Source organism: Rousettus aegyptiacus, unplaced genomic scaffold, assembly GCF_014176215.1.
Source record: "Rousettus aegyptiacus isolate mRouAeg1 unplaced genomic scaffold, mRouAeg1.p scaffold_m13_p_13, whole genome shotgun sequence".
Lineage (NCBI taxonomy): Eukaryota > Metazoa > Chordata > Mammalia > Chiroptera > Pteropodidae > Rousettus > Rousettus aegyptiacus.
Window position 1 is genome coordinate 4,165,584 of NW_023416288.1, and position 19,784 is coordinate 4,185,367.

At 35.9% G+C, this 19,784-nt stretch overlaps 1 protein-coding gene across 2 annotated transcripts in view; it reads left to right on the plus strand.

Moving 5' to 3' along the window:
- RELN (reelin) overlaps positions 1–19,784 on the plus strand; it is a 456,216-nt gene that overhangs the window by 354,961 nt on the left and 81,471 nt on the right. For both annotated transcript variants that reach the window (XM_016145914.2, XM_016145915.2), the window contains exons 26-31: positions 1,576–1,747; positions 2,223–2,423; positions 7,052–7,284; positions 13,571–13,728; positions 14,881–15,088; positions 16,068–16,144. In XM_016145914.2, coding sequence (XP_016001400.2) covers positions 1,576–1,747; positions 2,223–2,423; positions 7,052–7,284; positions 13,571–13,728; positions 14,881–15,088; positions 16,068–16,144 — 1,049 coding nt within the window. The remainder of the gene's footprint in view (positions 1–1,575; positions 1,748–2,222; positions 2,424–7,051; positions 7,285–13,570; positions 13,729–14,880; positions 15,089–16,067; positions 16,145–19,784) is intronic.

The window sequence follows — 19,784 nt, forward strand, 5'->3', positions numbered from 1 at the left end:
GAAAAAATATAAAGGAATGCCCTACATGATATTAAAACAGGTTGTATAACCTAAATAACTAAAACAGAATGATACCAGTGCATGGATAGACAGAATAAACAGTAAAGCCAAATAGATGACCCAGAAATTAATTCAAATATACAAGAACTTATATATGAAAAAAAGATGCATCAATTATCAATGAGAAAGAAATAGTTATTCAATCACCTGGTGTTTAAAACAAAATGGGTAGGCTCATGGGGAAAAATATCTAGATTACCACCTTACATCATCAAAAACTGTTGAAGGCTAGTTAAATATTTAAACATTTAGATTACTATTTGATTTGGAGAAAAGATATAAACTTTCCAAACATAAATTCAATGGAAGAATTAACAAAAAAAGACTACTTACATAGACATATACTACATACAGATGTAAAACTATGTACACATGTAACATATACATGTCAATGAACATAGAAAGAAATGAAAAGAAAGAAACAGAAAATATTTGCAACCATTATGAAAAACAAAAAGTTAATGTCCCTGTAAAGGGCTTATACAAAATAAGAAAAACACTAAGATCCTGATATAAAAATGAATAAAAGAATGAAAGACGTTACAAAAGAGGAAACATAGATGTTTAATAAGATATGAATAATATCCAACCTCTGTTGGATATACCATTTTTCAACAGTCAAATGGTCATTTTTTAAAAGATAACGCCAAGTGTTTTCTCCACATGAGAGCAACAAGACAGGTGCTCTCATGTCATCCAGCAAATCGTTATAACCCTTCCAGAAGGAATTTGGACAAATCAAGAGCCTTGAACATGAGCAGTTTGTTTGACCTGGTAATTCTGTTTCCAGGAATCTTACCTTAAGAAATAAAGTGAGGTGTAGATAAAGCTTTAGGCATAAAGATTTTCATCACAGAACTATTTATAATAGGGAAAAGTGAAATAAATAATAGCATGTCTGTGTGATATAAAAGTATATAGACAGAAAAGTGACCTTAAGAAATAATTTTACTGGCATGAGAATGTGCTTATAATATTAAGTTTTAAACTATAGGATATCGAATTATATGTATATCTCACCTACATAAAAGATTACATGTTTTAATGATATATATCAAAATTTTAACAGAGGCCAACTCCATGCAGTAGATTATGGGTGATTTATGTTTCATTTTTAGTGCATTTATGTTTTCCCACAATAAGTAAGAATGATTTTGAAAAACATTTAAATGCTATTTTAATGTAAGAACATACATAAGAACAGTTTTTTCTGAGTATTTCTGGAAAACATTATAACTATTATCATGGTAGTAAAAAGATATTGTTCAATGAATCAAACGCAGTTGAAATATTTGCCTCCAAAAGATAGTTCCAATTGAAATAAACATGACCAGGGCTAAACTTGCTTACAACTTGAAACCTCTTGTCTGATCTTTTATGCTGAGAAATTTTTCAAAATTATCAGTAGATCAAACAAAACTAGACAGTCTCTTGTTGCTACTTTTGATATTTTAACAGTGCTAAGAACAACAAAGCTTTTTCTTTCCTAACTATAAATGATTTGCTCTTATGCAGATTTGTCTACCTGGAGCTTCCAGCGGCTGCCAAGACCCCTTGTACCAGGTTCCGCTGGTGGCAGCCTGTGTTCTCAGGGGAGGACTACGACCAGTGGGCAATTGATGATATCATCATTCTGTCAGAGAAGCAAAAGCAGATCATCCCAGTTGTCAATCCAACTTTACCTCAGGTATTTTCTCTATGCCTAAACTCCAAGAAGACAAAAAAATTGTAAAAGAAGATGAGATTAAAAGAATTTCTCACTTCCCCAAGGACCTAGTGCTTAAACATGTAATATAAATTTTCTGTTTGCACTTAAATTATTTTACTTGCACTTCATTTTTTGTTACTTCTCTGTGCTACTAGTTCACAGATTATTTCTATGTTAAAAAAAAAAAAAACTATGAAGTCTAGCCAAGTCATCAAGCATGGTTATTAGTGTGTATATAAACTCAGATACACAGTGAAAAAATATTTTCAGTTGTTAACTCATGAGGAGAAAAAAAAATACATGGCAGTAAATAAACTTCGATAACTTAGGATTCTGCTATATTTCCTAGAAATACAAATAGTACATGGTGCTGCATGTCATGAACTGAAAACTCCTTTCTTATTTTGAAACCTTTCAAATTTCCTTTCTGTGTTGTTTGTATTGTTTCTGTTAGAACTTTTATGAGAAGCCAGCTTTTGACTACCCTATGAATCAAATGAGTGTGTGGTTGATGTTGGCCAATGAAGGAATGGTTAAAAATGAAACTTTCTGCTCTGCCACACCATCAGCCATGGTATTTGGAAAATCAGATGGGGATCGATTTGCAGTAACTCGAGATTTGACTCTGAAACCTGGATATGTGCTACAGTTCAAGGTATTTATGCAAAAACTTCCTAGAACAGGTCAAGGAAAAAGACATCTTCCAGATTTATAAGCAAAATTGACAAAGAACACAAATTTTTCATATTCTGTTAAAGAATGGACTCACTTGAACAAAAAGTTTCAATAATCTTAGAATGGCAAAGCTTTTTAGCTCTACCCATAAGGAAAACAGCTTGCCATTTTTTAATGAGCCCCAGAAGTTGTAGCTCTGTCATTGAATTTCTTTAAGTGCTTATGGTCTCTACCAGAATTAAAAGAAAATTGACTTATAGGATTTTAATCTGATCGTGACTTAATGAATCTCATTCTTCTGAACAGTAATAGATAAATTCTCCTTTTCAGCTTACTAGTGCTCTTTGGACTAGTGAGTTATTTTATATTTTTACTATAAGATTTCTGAACAATTTCTCTTCCTTTGATTCAGTAAATTTTTACTTTAATTATCATTACTCTCTTAAAAGCTTGTTTTTTTCAGCACTGTGATAACATGTCAACATGTATAGCAAGTATTTATTTTGACAAGCTCTTTTTTCAGAAGCCTAATCAAAATTTCATTGTGTTTATGAAAAAATCCCATTGGTGAATTCTGGGGTCGAAAGTAATGCAGTTTTAATGAACTAGCACAACTACATGGTCCTTACATAACGGCAGGATGCAGATTCTAAATAATTTACAAATAGAATTATTAAAGAGATCAGATGTTTATAGGCAGCTCTTCAAATATAATTTTCAAAGATCTATAAACAAGGAAGTTGATTAGTAAAATGTTATCCTTCTCTGTTTAGATTTTAATGCTAAACTATAGTGGAAAAACCATTAATAACAGTATATGACTGTATTAATTTGTTGGTACTGCCTAAAATGGTAATAAAATAACAGCAATAAGAACTGCATTGCCAGAAAAACTATGTTGTTTCTCATTTGATACCTACTGATTTAATTAGTCACAAAATTAGGGTAGTGTAGCTGTTAAATTCTGCAAGATGTTATTCTGGAGTTTACAAAATCTAAATTAAGAAAATATTATTAAGTGTTTCAGGTACTTAAACAATCAGCAAAAATGCGTAATGCCTAAGAAAATCTCAATTCTTGAATTGCACCAGCAGAAAATTATTGATTTGTAGCTTTTAGTTGGTAATAGATATGTAATATGGGTCATTCAGGGATTGATAATTAATGTATATTTGGTATCTATAATAAGAACTTGACTTCATCTGTACAAAAATACACAATGCTGGTACATTTTATCTACATGTCAAACACTAGGTGCTAGGAATATAGAAATGAAAAAGATGGCCCTAGCCCTCAAGGAGATCAGAAAATAGTAAGTGAGCCAGAAAAGTGATCAGTCACAATACAGTCACAGGAGCATTACAGTAGAAATAGGCTATGAATGTTATAGGAATACCTAGCATAGCTCCTGGCATGTGGCAGATATTCTAGAAATATGTTAGTTGGATGGATGGATGGATGGATGGATGGATGGATGGATGGATGGATGGATGGATGGGTTGAAATTGGAAGTCTCCGGAAATACAGAGACCTAGCCAGCTGAATAATGGAGGAAGAAAAATTCCAGTTAGAGGGAACAAATGTGCAAATATACGAAATACATGAAAGTGCAAATGAAAATGAAAATTTTGGAAACTTGAAGGTGTTTGGAGAATGTACCACAAAGGTGAGAGATAAAGTTGATCTTAATTGGGTTTATATGACACACTAAGACACTTGGACATTAACCCAGGAGCAATGAGTCATGAAAGATTTTTAATCCATTAAGTGCAAGAATCAGACCTACGTTTTTTAGAAAGATCATTCTGGCAGCATTATGGGTGTTGACTTAACAGCAGGGGAAACTGGAATCAATAAGTACATTCATTCATTTATCTAGCAAATATTTATAGAGCCTCTGCTGTGTGCCAGGCTCTGTTCTAGGCTATGAAATGAAATAGAGAGTGTAGACCAGGGTGGTGAAAGATGGTTACTATTTTATAAAGGGCTGTTGGGTTAGCCTCACTAGAAAATGACTTTTAAGCTGAGACCTATAAAAAATGAAGGTGTCATACATCAACCTGGGAAATAGCATCCTGGGCATAGGGAACAAAAAGAACAGAGGCCTTGAAATAAGAGCGTGCTTTGAAAAGTTCAAGAAACTATAAGGATGCCATTGTCACTAGAGCAAAGAGAGTGAGAAAAGGGAGGCACATAGAAAAAATAAGATCAGTCTTTGACTTCTGCTATGAATAAAATGGCTAGCAGAAGAGTGACATACTCTGACTTAGGCTTTTAAAGAATCACTCTGGCAACTGCATTGAGAGTACACTCGCAGAGGCAAGGTCACAGAAAGAAAGACCAACTGGGTAACTATTGCAATGATCCAAGTAAGAGATGATGAGAACTTGGACATGTGTGATAATGGAGGAGGCAAAGAGAAGTGCTCAGATTGTTGAATATATTTCGAGTAAATTGAGGATGCTAGAGTGGTCTTCAAAGTAAGAAATGAGGAGGTCAGATTAAGGCATAACAGGGCATTATAAAGCTAAGTGGGTGGGTCGGAGACACATTAAAGGGATATAGTCAACAGGTTTCAGTGACCTATTGGGTGATAGAATGGCTTCTAGAATGACTCCTACATTTCTGGCTCCAGTCACTGAAATTGGAAATTCAGGTTGAGGAGGATTAGTTTTAGGATGGTGGATGATGAAAACAGACTTAGACATGTGGAATTAGAGATACCTATGGACTGTTGAAATGAAATGCATGGAAAGCAGTTATATACATTCTCTAGGGACCTGAAGAGGCCAAATCTGGGGGTAGAATATAGTTATTCAGAAAAAAATTTGAAATTATGATTGTGAATGAGATTAGGGAGCATTTATAGAGTACAAAGATAGGAAAACCAAGAATTGAATCCTAGAAAAACATTAACAGTTAAGCGGCAGGTTAAATGATCAATTTTCCAAAAAACATACAAACTTGACACAAAACTGAAAGTTTCATTGACTTGCCTACTTTAGGAACAATGGCAGTAATATATCTAAGACAAAACCTACGTGTGCCCAGAATGACTATTCTCACCCCATGCTAACCAAAGACTGTGCTTACTAATGGTAATATAATAAAAGAAATTTGTGTTAGAAGAGTTTAATCACACATCTGAGATGATCCTTATATTCTTGACCTTTAACTATGAAAATGAAAACCCGGATTGATAAATTGTAATAAAATTTCTAATTGGCAAATTGTTAAGTTCTTCTGAGAAATGCTTTCTAGATGGGACTATAGAAACAAGGAAAATATGGAATCTTCTTTTGAAAGACTGAATCAAGCTACCATATAGTCACAAGGATGAACTTTTTGACCCCTTGAGTTCTAGCTCAGTATTATAGCTCTACCTTTTCTTCATCCTTTATTCTTTAGTCATGATTGTGTTTGTTTGAGTCCTTACTTCAATTTTTCCATAAAATCTGACTATTTTTGTTTATAGTCTTATATACTAAAATTCTATGTTCACTCCCAGTAACAAATGAAATAAGATATGAACAGATCGTTTATATGATAGCATGTAATTAAATAAATGCCAGGAAAAGAATGTGACATTTATAATTATTAAAAAGTATAAACTAAAACTAATAAAATAATATATACATTTATTAATTTAGAAAAAACTGTCTTGAAGTAGAAAAATATTTAACATTGTGATAAAAATGATTCATTTGAGACAAATTGCATATAAATAGAAATTTTAAAGAGTTTCTACATTTGACTCAGTAATGCTACTCCTAGGAGTTTATTTATCTGGTGATAACAAATGAACTAGAGAAAAAGAAAAAGATATATTCTTTGCAATGTTGCATGTAATAATAAAATAATGTTAAGTAGAAAGTGGAGGAGAGTTCTAGAAGTGTGATAACTTCAACTATATGACCAAAATATATACTTCTTTATAAAAATAAGAGAAAAACATAAATGAAAATACTTGTGTTAGGGCACTGGGATTTAGGTTGCATTTGAAAAAATTTGTAATACTGTTAATCTCGTGATGACATTCCTCTACTTAAGTGTACAGAGCAATAAAAGTTTTATTTCTGGATTATTTTGCATATTTGATGCTGTGGCAAAAACAAGCTCTTTCATCTAAGTTGACAATGATTTCTTACTGAGCTTTGACAAGAAAATAGAATAGAGATGTTTGCTTCACTAAAACAGAGAGGACAGCCCTTTCTTCAGGTAACCTTCATATTATGAAGAAGATAGCTCTTCATGTTCTGCTTCCTTCTGTTTATACCATCTGGGAAAGGAGAATAAAACAGTTTCTTGGCTTCCTGGCTTTTGTCCAAGGCTCCAGATACTGTGCTTCTCTCTTCTTGCCTATAATCCCAGGAAACACACAGAAGGGGCAGCTGATGCAGCTTTCTATGAAAAAGTGCACATTGTTTTTGCCTAAACAAGATTTCCAGAGCCTGTGGAAGGGTCTGCTTGGAACTGAGCTGCAGAGCTGATCATTGCCAATGCAATGCAGACTCTGTTAGGAAGGACCCTGGTTGCTGTAGCACCCAATTTGTTAAACGATGACTTGGAACTAAAACCTGGTATAATTCTGCTTTTCCTTTTTAACAGCTAAACATAGGGTGTGCCAATCAGTTCAGCAGTGCTGCCCCGGTTCTTCTTCAGTATTCTCATGATGCTGGTATGTCCTGGCTTCTGGTGAAAGAAGGCTGTTATCCAGCTTCTGCAGGCAAAGGATGTGAAGGGAACTCCCGAGAACTGAGTGAGCCCACCATATATCACACGGGGGACTTTGAAGAATGGACAAGAATCACCATTGTTATTCCAAGGTCTCTTGCATCTAGGTAAAAGCGACTATTCTTATTATATGCTGTAGCTTCTGTTTCTTGGGAGCGTATATTTATCTCCATGTCTTTATTTCATATATCTCAATAACCTAGAAGAATTCATGTAGTCTAGCTTTATCTCTTCAAATAATGATTCTTAAGGAAAAGAGCCCCCGGAACAAAATTTTCAAAGTAGAGATGTGTGTGTGTACATGCATACATGCATGCTTATGAAACAAATTCATTCCCTCCCTCCCTCCCTCATTTATTCATTCATTAATTCAACAAATATTTATTGAGCACTGTTCTTGGCACCGGAAGTATAGCAATGAACAAAAGATGTTAAAAGCTAAGAGAGTTATAATGCATTATTATATCAGACTTTCACTTTATATAGATTTCTCATAAATTAATGTGTCCTTGAATAGGCAATTTGAGGTATCTTACAGTATAAAAGATTCCTTTAAGTGAATATTAAAATAAATATTAAAACAATAGAAAGATTAAAAATAAATTGACAAAAAAATGAGATAATGAATCAAGAACTTAAAGTAGATTAGTTTCAGTAATAGGGCAATAAACTTAACTTTTAGTTTCCTGGCAGCTAGGACAAAGGGGAGAAATATAAAGTCATTTAGTTCTCATTGTCGGATAAAAAGAAAGAAAACATGTAAAATCTGATTTTTTAAAAAATTCATTTTTTTTTCATGCTCAGAATTCTAGAATAAATATATAACATGTGTATGTATCTGTGTGCCAGGTAGAATAGGTAACACAGAGATCAATAGTTTTAAATCTATCATTTTATGAAAGATAAAAAACATTCTTCAAGTAGACACTTTTTAATTAAATCCTAGAACATAACATTAAATTCTGACTCAATCAAGGCATTTCTGCATGGAACTGTGATGATACAATAAGTATATTTGTCCTGCTTTCTGGGGATGTAATTTAATATATAATTTTATATGTAGCTACAGTATATAAAATATTCAGCAATATTTGTAGCTTGCTTCTTTCCTAGAATATTGTATGATAAGCTTTCTCCACACCCTTTAAAATTTGACATGGCTGAATGAAATGTGAATGAAAATAAAATGTGACTTTAAGAGCCCGTGTGCATTTTGCCATGTTCTCTGCTTCATAAAAGCATGTTTTAAGATGGAGCTTATATTAGTCTGGGTCCCTCAGTGTCTACAAGAAGCATACTTCCTTGACAGCCAGCACTGAACATACAGCATAATCAAGAAATAAGCTTTTGTTGGATTAAGCCACTGAGACTGGCATTGTTTGTTACCACAGCATAACATATCTTATCCTGACTGATACAGTGGTAAAAGTTTAGCAATCTATAGGAGTGACTTACTCATAAAGTTCTTAGAGACTATTTTGTTTGTGAATCTTTTACCTAATGAATCATCAAATTCACTGAGCATTTTCTAGCTAGATAAGCTGGTTGGTTGTGTTCCCTTTCTTCCTTGTTAAGTGTGCATCCCTCAAAAAATTACACCACAGACTCTGGTAGACAAACTTCCCGTCACATCATCAGACATTAAGTCACTTATCACATGATTTACATCAGGTCACCTTGTAGAAGTGGCTCCCTAGATGGCTCCTTTTGATTCATAGACCTATAAACTAAAAAGACAAGTTATCTACCCCACCCATATCAAGCATATAATGATGAGATAATGACAGAGTAACCACAGTAGACACTCCCACTAAAAAAGAATTTTTTAAAAATTAAAGAATGGGGAGCACATTACAGCCACTGGTCTGTAGGAATTCTGAAAGCCAACAAGATACTTGTTACTAGGGCCTCTTAGTTATTAGCCTCTAGGCTTCACCCTCTGGGACATCTTTTCTTTTTCATAAGAACACACCTCTGTTTGTAACTAAATAGCCATCTCATCCTGATTTCTGCACATCTCAAGCTGGGCATGTCACAGTGCAGCCCTTGTACTCCTCACCTCTACCCCTGCCTTATTCTCTGCATGCTTTTCTGAAACTATAGCCCAACCACAGCTCTTCCAAATAGACAGGTGCAGCACACCATGAAGTTGGGAAGCAACCGGTGGTGCATCTTTACTGCAATGACTAGAATATCAGGGTGCTGGAATACATCGCTGTGAGAGCAGTCAATAGAATTAGGAGCCAAAGAATACAAATCTGCTTTAAGTCCCCAAAGCCAGATAATAAAGAGTGGAATCTGAAACCGAAGTTTGATGTGGGTGGAATAACCCAAGTGGTTAAGCCGCATGTGAGAAATAAGACAGGGTTGCCCTTAACATCACAAAGCGAGCCAATATTTTGAGGCTCCCAATATGTCAGTATTTTCTTGAACGTCAGCTTTTGGAAGAAGAAATGTTCTTCATTAGAATCCAGCTTCATGGTTAATTTGAATAGCGTCCAGCTTGTTGGTTTTTTGTGACATTTGTGACAAAGAGTTCTCTACTAACGAATAGTAAACATATTCCTATTTTAACACAAGTAAATGAGATGTTGTTCCTTCCGCAATATGTTAAATTCAGATATCTCCAAATACAGTGTTGGAAAGCTGAGAATTCTAAGTGTGAAAATTATCCAAATTTGGAGCTAATTTGCCACCGGCAACATGCTTGTAGTAGTTACTAGAACATTGCTCTTTCACAAATAATTGTAAGCTGATTTTCTCAAAGGAGCAGTTTGTGCTCGTATAAGTTCCCTCGGTCCTCGCCTACAGAGGAGATACATTGGTGGTGGTAAAGGTACACTGGTGCTTTCCTCCTGCCTCCGAGCAGCACCCTCGCCATGCAGTACGTACTGTCTGCCTTGGGTTCCCTATGCAGAAAGTCGTGCAGAAAGCTGATATCTGTGAGGAGGGCTTGAAATAAGTTGTTTAGTAATCTGCAGAATATCCCCTCCACCATCACCCATCTCCTGTGCACCTCTGCACAGGACAAACAGTGCGCAGAAGCCTTCCTGGTTTGAGAGGCCAACGCAACACTTCTCTGACGTGTGGCGGTGGAAGAGGGTGGTGTAGAAACATTTTACTGGTCACTCAGGCATCCTCCAAACAAAGCTCATTGGGGAAGGGGTCAGAGATGGAGTCCCATCTTCTACTTCTTTCTTATCTGAGACATGAAGGGGAAGATTTGTTCCATGATTTGAATAGTCAAACCACACAATAGTTTATTTCTAGTAAAACTACATAAGATTAAGCTCTGTTTTTTCCATAATCATCACTTCCTTCAATTCCTTTCCAGACCTTCTTGACCGTCAGGTCAAAAACCTCTCTTATATGCTCTCAGAGGCCCATGTCCTGCTTTATGGTGATCAGCATCGCCATTTGTATATTTATATTTCTTTGTGCAGCGGTTTGATCAACTGTGTCTCCTCACTCGATTGTGGGCTACGTGAAGGCAGGGACCATGTAGGATTTCTGCTCCCCATTGTATGCCTAGCCCTAGCCTTGTGCCTGGCATGTTGTAGGCACTTGTAAATAAGGGGCATTGAATAAGAAATAAGGCCCAGCCATAGGTGATTAGCTACATTGGTGACACTTTCCTTTTTAAAGTATGTTTTCCAAAATAAATCCAATGCTATTCAGCAAGAAATCATTGTTCTTAGTCAGCTGTGTCTCCCTGAAAAGACACAAATAGCACATGTACATATGTGCACACATACATAATAATTTTAATAATTTCAAAGCTATATTTTCTTTATTTAAAAAAGAAGACTAACTATGTGGAATGTAGACGTTCTTATTAGCTTACCTTTGACTTATTTCCTCTCTTCTGATGGTCTCTGTGATTATGTCTTTTAGCAAATTCTTACTAGTTTTTCTTCTTATCACAACAACCCAGAGGTTGCTAAATTACTTGTGCTCAATTCCAAGGTTGTTCTACCAAGAGAACAGGATAGTAATAGACATCAGGAAGCAGGCACAACTTGGAGAAACAGAAATGAAGCAAAGATTGCTATGTTGTGATAAGTGAAACCTCTGTTGCTTTGATTTGCACCTTCCAACTAAAACCCAACTAACAAATATTAAAACGAGGAAAAGAGGTACTGTCTCTTGCCCTTTCACTCTGAAATATAAATTTCCAGCTAGGACTCTCAGAAGCTATGATTTACCATGTCCTGGACTCACCTTGTTAACCAAATGATTAGTCATTTTATTTCATTTTGTTTTTTCTTTATTTAAATATGGATTCCTCAATATCGAGCTCTTGAGGTCTTTTACCTTCTCAAATGTCTAACAGCACACTCTGATTCTTGGGTCTATAGCAGCCTTAGAATCTACAAAAATGTGTGGCTCTTCTGTCTGGCCAGACCAGACCTTGATTCTTTTATTATTATCATGAAGATTACAAGACCCCAGAAATCAGAGATGGGCCAAAGTTCGCTTGCCCTCCATCCACTATCAAATTACCAAAGTTTCTAGATTCTACCTAATGTTAGGATTCTTCAACCTTCTGAATATATCTGGGCCTCAATCTGACCCTGTTTCTTCCATGAAGTAGGAGAGAGAGCTTACCCTGGTGGGAGAGCTTGTCTGGAGAAAAGAAGTTGTTTTTACCCTTTTTTTTTTTTTTTTCACTTTCCATGAGGCAGAGGTTGTGGGTCCATGTTTCTCTGAGGTGTATTATAGAAACATTTAAAAAAAAAAAAAAAAGGCAAGTGTGACTTCTAATAGAATAGGACTTATATCAGGGAAATGGCATGTTTTCCTCTTTTATTATAGATATGCAGCCTATATTTTGGAAGGGACACAGAGGTTTTACCATTTACCATTTTCCTTAAGAAATTAGCAAAAGTTACTATTCATCAATTTCATTTGCTTCCTTTGAGAGGAAAAATATCTTCACAGGGTAAATGACATTATAACTCCAATGGGAGAAATTTTCCCAAGGTCCATGATTCTGCAGCTGTATTTACTTTTTCCTTTTCCTTCCTTCCTTCCTTCCTTCCTTCCTTCCTTCCTTCCTTCCTTCCTTCCCTCCCTCCCTCCCTCCCTCCCCTCCCTCCCTCCCTCCCTTCTTTCTTTTTCTTTCTTTCTTTCTTTCTCTTCTTTTTGCTTTTACTTTCTTTTCTAAAATTTAATTTAAATGTCTTTTGCTTTTAAAAATAAAACCAATATATTTTAACTAGCTCCAAAGAAAATAAAAGATGTGTTCACCTTCCTCTTAACACACTGAAGAATGTATTTTAAGACTTGAGTTAATAGATGATTAATCTCTGAACACTTTTACTCCTAGTAAACAACACTGTTGGTTACATTTTTCAAAATTGCCAAAAGTAGGTAACTTAAAATAATGAAAAATAAAAGTTATAGTTCAGTGTTGCCAAATTACCAAAGCTATTTGAAAAGAGCCAGAAATTCTCCGTTGTGATACTGACATTATTTTTACAATAATAGAGGGAAGAAGGATCCATCTTTGTCTATAGTTATCTTTGACAATCTTCATTAATCTTTAAGATTCTTTACCCTTGTTTACTTAAAAACTAGATTCACTCCAAAGTCTATAAATATTGGCAGCAAAATTAGTTGAAATCTAGATAGCCTAATTCATCTTCCCTCTTTGATGTCAGTAGAACTTGGAAATAAAAGGTATTTTCCTGGTATGAAATTATAGATGTGTATGGGTTTTTATATATTTTAAAAGAAAAGAGATGTATTGAAAGGATCGAGAAGCTTGGAAAGCAACTGGGACAAGTTTTAGTTTGGCAGCCTCAAAACTGACTCCGTGGGGGGAGGAGGACTGGGCAGCAGCCCAGCCCGCTGGTTTTGAAGCACTGGGACCAGGTCCCTCTTTTGTTCATTGACAGTTACCAGTGTTCATTGGCAGCCCGCAGGTTGCTAAGAGTTCATAGAATGAGCGTCTTGGAAATTTGAAGATGAAGAGTGAAGAGGAAAGCAAAAGGTGGGAAGAGAGCTGTCAGTGTAAACTTAACTTATCCCTACCAGAATCACACCAGTGGCAAATAGCCAGAGCTCCCACATATGTTTCTAACAAAGAAGATTCCATTTGATGGTTTAAAAAGTCCCAAATAGTCTCTTAAAACATACAAGTAAAAACTTATAATATGTTTCTGACCATTAAAATTCTGTGCCTGATAACCACCTGATATTGAAATATACATGCAGAAGAAGAAATTAAGAAGTTTTGAGAAAGATCTGAGACACCGTATGAAGCTTAAGTGAGCAGACATCATTTTCAAATAAACGTTAAATCTCTCTTGAATTTTTAGAACTGTTCTATATTTCAGTGCTTTGCTATGAGATGTTGGTACAAGAAACGTGCGTTATATTTCCCAACAGTAAGACCAGATTCCGATGGATCCAGGAGAGCAGCTCACAGAAAAATGTGCCTTCCTTTGGTTTGGACGGAGTGTACATATCTGAACCTTGTCCCAGTTACTGCAGTGGCCATGGAGACTGTGTTTCAGGGGTGTGTTTCTGTGACCTGGGGTATACTGGTAAGGCCTCAGACATGTGTCTTATGATTTGTTTATAAAATATGTATCTCTAGTTACTATATTTCATGTTACTTTTTCCAAGGAAATCGATTCCGAGTTTATTCTTCTTTAAGTTCTAATTGTAGGATTTTGCAACCCAGGCATATGAGGTGGAAAATTTTTATATTTTTGAGCTACATGAAAAACATGGTAACACAAATTTATTAGTGCTAGGCACATATTAAGTGCCTTTTATTTCATCTCATTTAATTCTAACAATAACCCTGTGCCATAGTACTTTTATTGTCCCTGTTTACATTTGAGGAAATTGAAGCACAAAGAGGTTCAATAACTCTGCCAAGGTCACACAACTAGGAGTTGCTTGAGCTGGGCTTCAAACCCTTGCAGTCATTCTCTAAAGCTCAAGCCCAAGCTCAAGCTCTTAACCACTCGGCTGCAGGGGCTCTCTGTGCTCTTTACATTGTTTTTTGTAAGACATGTAATTTTATACACTTAAAGTAAAAATCAACTAATGAAATAATAAAACCAGGACTTCCAAGGAGAACTTTACAAGGGAAGTATTTTCTGACCACAGCCACCCTTGAATGTTGTTATAAGCAAAAATAAAAAAGGCAGCTGAAATTAAAGAGAAGATATTATAAGCTTCAAAATGTTTTTTAGAATTTTTCCTCGAGGCAACTTCAGAAGGATCCTTCTCAGCTTTTCAGTGTTCTGCCCTTCTTCTGGAGTATAACCAAAGACAAACATATGCTGTGGTCAGCTTTCTGTGTAGGGTACTGTCACTCGTGGTTCCAGGGTGATTTTATAAAATTTGATATTAAGTCCCCCTGTTGATCCTGTAATAGAAGGACAACAAACAAATGTTATTGTGGACAAAATCAATTTCTCAGTTTGTACAAATCCTCTGAGTAGCAAGAGCCAGGGAAATGTGTGATTTCCAATATCTCCCTATTAAAAAAATAAATTAAAAATTATAGAGACAAAATAGTATGTTTGATGATGCTAATCAGACAATTGTGAGATACAAGTTTAAATGTTGTTTCTTTCCCTTGACACCTGTGAAATGCCTCCTTTGCCCATGTGCCGAATATGCCTTCTAATGTGTAATGAATTCAACAAAGCCTTTCTCCTATGTATTTCTTTTCTCGGAAGCTGCACAAGGAACCTGTGTGTCCAATGTACCTAATCACAGTGAGATGTTCGATAGGTTTGAGGGGAAACTCAGCCCTCTGTGGTACAAGATAACAGGCGGCCAGGTTGGAACTGGCTGTGGAACGCTTAATGATGGCAAATCTCTCTACTTCAGTGGCCCTGGGAAAAGGGAAGCAAGGACTGTCCCTCTGGACACCAGGAATATTAGGTAAGCAGTTAATTGGTACATTTCTTCGTGAATATTATATTGACCACACCATGTGGTCTTAACCTAAAACATTTTGTTTTGTTATTGAGGGTTTACATAATGTTTCTCTGTGTAGATTCTGATATATAAAAGTGAAGCCTAACTTTAACTCTCTGTAATAAAATAGGTAATTTCTACAAAATTTATACCACACTGTATTCATCAGCATACAGTCATCACCTAGGCTTGTATGTCTAATGTATGTCAGCTTGGTTTTCTAAAGTTCTACATTATTATGAAAACTATTTGGTATTATTTTTAATATATGCCAGTTAAAATCAAGATTTTTTTTTTTTACTTTGAATTCTGTGTTCAAAATGATGCATCTTTGTTTATCTAAGTTTATTTGTATTCATTTACTAAAAAACTGCTTCAGAAATTTAAAATACCTACAATGACACCTACTGGTAAAATAAATAACTGCTTAGTTTTAAGGTCAAGTGAAATAGTAGCACATTAAAATAAAATTGTGCTTTTTTTTATCAATTAAATTATTCCGGAATTGAAAGAAGGAAAACTGAGGAAGGATTTGAAATTTTTAGAACTCATCCTCACTAAAATTCTTTGTCATATTATATACTTTCAATCTGTTACCCCTTCCTTCTGAGCCCTTCTCAGAGAATTTCCAATATATTTATCTCGATTTAAGGAATTCCCATTTCAGTCATTTTATTATTACATCACACTGTTATAATAAAGTGTTTCCTTTTGTTTAGATCAACATTATAGAATAAAATTGATGTCATATTAATTAATTTTTTAAATGTGTACAGAATTAACTTACTATGTAAGCTTTGTTGTTTCTGCTGGTCACATGCCCTTTGTGTTTAAAATTAATAACACAAGAATTACAAAAAATTTTTAATATGTCAAAGCACAAAGGTTAAGTCTTTTTTGAACTCACCTACTTGTGAGTAAACTGAAGTGTTTTTTTCCCCAGACTTGTACAATTTTATATACAAATTGGAAGCAAAACTTCAGGGATTACCTGCATCAAACCAAGAGCTAGAAATGAAGGTAAACTGCTATATTTCCATAGAAATTACAGTTACTATTGGCAAATTAGTCCTTTTCCTTCCAAAGTTGGGCCAGGATTTTGCAAACTGATCCACAGCCCTAAGTCATTCCTTCTCTTCCCTCCCCTCTCCTTTCTTCCCCTCCCCTCCCTTCCCGTTCCTTTCCCTTCCCTTCCTCATCATTGAACGAGTAGCTGCATAAAGCCATAATCTCTAAGATTCCTCATCCAGATCCTTAAACCTGAGAAACCTCATGTCTGCTCTGCATCAAAGTATGTTTAGGGGGGGGGAGGGGGGCGGGGAACCCTGTTGCTTTATAACTTTCTACAGGGAGAAAAAAAAAATAGCACTTTTACATTCAGCACTGGGGCTAGAAAATTGTTCACACAGGGCATTGCTGAATGCAAATTAAACTCTACCTCTTTCCCCTAAGCACTCTGAGGATACTAGAATCCTTGGATTGAAGGAGCAGTTCTTGGTAATAATAAATATTAACTTTTACTGAACACCTATTATATGCAAGGCATTGTTCTAAGTGTTTTATATCAGTTAATTCACTTAATCGCCATCACGCCCTTTTGCCATAGGTACTGTTATTAGTCTCATTTTACAAATATGGAAGCTGAGGTACAAGGAGGTCAAGTAACATACCCAAGATCATGCAGTCAACAAGTAGAGGAGCAGGAATTCAAACCACTCACTCTGGCTTCAGAGGCTGTGCCTTAACCACCAAGCCATACTGCCTCTCTTTTTGGCCAAAACTCTACACTCTCTAGGCATCCATACCATCTTCTGCCTCAATGATTAAGTTTTGAAAGAAATACAGAAGACTTGAAGCATAAAAGATGACCTTCAGGAGCTCTACAGATATGACGGGATTCCTTAAGGATCACTGATTGTAAACTGACTCCTAGCACAAAATCGATGGGCATCTCAAATGGGTCCTCCTCCAAAACTTGACCTCGTAAATGGCATGTGAAGACATTTGCAGCTTCTAAGCTTGTTATTGTCTCAGGCATGACTGTGTGAAACATATTGGCTTAAACAGTACCTGTTAGTCAGTATAACTGCTGGTAGACCTCTCTTCAATTCTAACTATCCTTGACACTAACTGAAAGTTCACATGACTTTTTCTGCATATCTCAGTACTTTTAGTCTAGTAATTATCTGTATCATCTACTTACTGAAGCAGCAGTCTAGAAATGTTTATAGACCATTTTGTGTCCTCTAATCTCTTCAACAAATATTTATTAAGAATCTGCTCTAAGCCAGACACTGTTCTCTGTGCTGTAGATACAGTGTTACCGGAAGACCGATGTAGTCTCAATGGGTCAAAACAAAAAACGGTTTCTCCTTTGTGCTACGTTTTCACTGTGGGTCATCTGATGTCCTCATTGTAGCACCCAGGATAATGAAGCTGCTGCTGGGTAGGTTCTGGATGTTGCCAGCCACATGGCAGACAGAGCGGGGTGAAAATGATAAGAAGCGCAAACTACTAAATCTCTGCCATTAAGGGCACCTACATTTTAGTGTGAGAAGTCAGAAAATAAACAACAAAGAAAAGAAATAAGCAAAATGTTAGATTGACGGGCTAGACAGAAATAAATAAGCTAATGAGATAGAAAGTAAACTTATGCTTAGGAAGATGTCAACTTAGGATGATCTGGGAGGAGGATCTCTGAAGAAATTAAATTTAAATTGAAATCTAAAGGATGAGAAGGAGCAGAACAGCTCAAGGAAAGTTTTCCAGATAGAAGAAACAGCAAAGGTGGAAAAGAACTGTGGTGTTGGAGGAACAGAATGGCTAGTGTGGCTTGAGTCTTATAAAGGTTGAGGAGCGGTCCAAAGTAAGGGACAGGCAGGAGCTGGTCATGTAGGAGTTTACTGGCCACAGTATAGAGATGGGGTCCAAATCCATGTGCAATAGAAATGAGTTTAATGCTTTTAGGCCTGGCAGCAACATAATCTAAGTTTTTATGAGATCACCCTACAAAAACAATATGAAGTTCAAAACAAATGAATATTTCTTGAGCATACATGTTGCCTGTAGAGACAGGAGCTTTGAAGAGTGCAAAAAGACAGGATACTATCCTCAGGACCTTTTTCTCTGATTGGAGAAGGAGAACATTTTAATATTTTATTTAACCCTTGTAATAAAATTAGTATTTTAAAATAGTTTGTGGTTGGGATAGTGTAGCAATTGTGTACATGACTCATCTGAAAATTCCAAATTGGTATCCCTATTGGTATATGAGCAACAAACAAACAAAATCTCTGACCAAAGTATAGTAGGAAACATCTACTTTTCATAGATATGAGGCTCTGCTCTATACTTATCCTCTGATTATAAGTTCTGTTATCTGTCCTTCAGAGCAGATTCCCTTAGGATCTCTCTAGGAACAAGCAACTTCTTCTCAACTACTTCTGAACTATTTTCTTGAACTCACTGCTAGCCATGTAATTCACTTCCCATAGGCATTTCTTAGCCTTTTATTGAAAACTGGTGGTTAAAATGTAAATCTGCCCCTAAATCCTTGAACAAATCTTTTCCAGTGAAGAAAGTAAAGATTTTACTTATCCAAGGTGAAGTCTCAATTTACATATATGGAATGAAAATCAAAATTAGGCTATTTTCAATACGACTGGGCAAAATGCAGATGGTGTAATTTAAAAAGGGAAATGTTTTACATGCCTTAAACATTCAGTGGATGAGCGAAAATGGCTTGATTTATTCAGATGTACATGTTAGATGGCTCAGCAATTGATTTAAAATCTGGATATTACTGTTTCCCTTTATTGCATTTCTTGTCTCCTCCATACTTATCTGGGAGATATTCCTTCAGGACTCCTTTGGAATTGAGGTCCTTCCTCTTCTGCAGATTGTGTTGCTGCTTGAAGGATTATGTGACTCTCCTGAAAAAGTAATAAGGAGAAAGGCAACAGGTAGAAACCAAATGGAGTATAGACCTCTTGAACCATACTTCTCATATTTTGGAAGCTTGTTAAAATGCCGATTCTGATTCAATAGGGCTGGGATGGTATGCTGCATAACAAATTACTCCAAAACTGAGTAGCTGAAAGCAAGAGACATTTGTTATCTTCCAATTTCTGTGAGTCAGAAATTCGGGAGCTATTTAGCCAGGTGGTTCTGGTCCAGGATCTCTCATGAGGTTGCACACAAAATCAAAGTCAGGCAGATGTAGTCATCTGAAGACTCAGCCAGGGCTGGAGTATCTATTTCCAGGATGATTCACTTACATGGCTGTTGGCTAGAGGCCTCAGTAACTCACTGTGTGGACCTGTCCATAGGCTGCTCAAGTGTTCTTACTACCTGTCAGCTGGCTTTCCTCAGAACAAGAGAGCCATGAGAGAGAACAAGGGAGAAAGTGTAGTGCCTTTTATGGCCTAGTCTCAAGAGTCACACACTCTCAATCCTACCATATTCTATTCATTAAGCTCCACTTTTTGAAGGGAGGAGTGTTAAAGAATTTGTGGACATGTTTTAAAATTACCACGTGTAGGGCCTGTTCTTCGATGATGTATGTGCTGGACCTTGAACCATGCTTTGAGTAGAACGTACTAGAGAAGACCAGCCAGTGAGATTTTATTCTCATGATGCTTCATATCTGGTACTATAATCT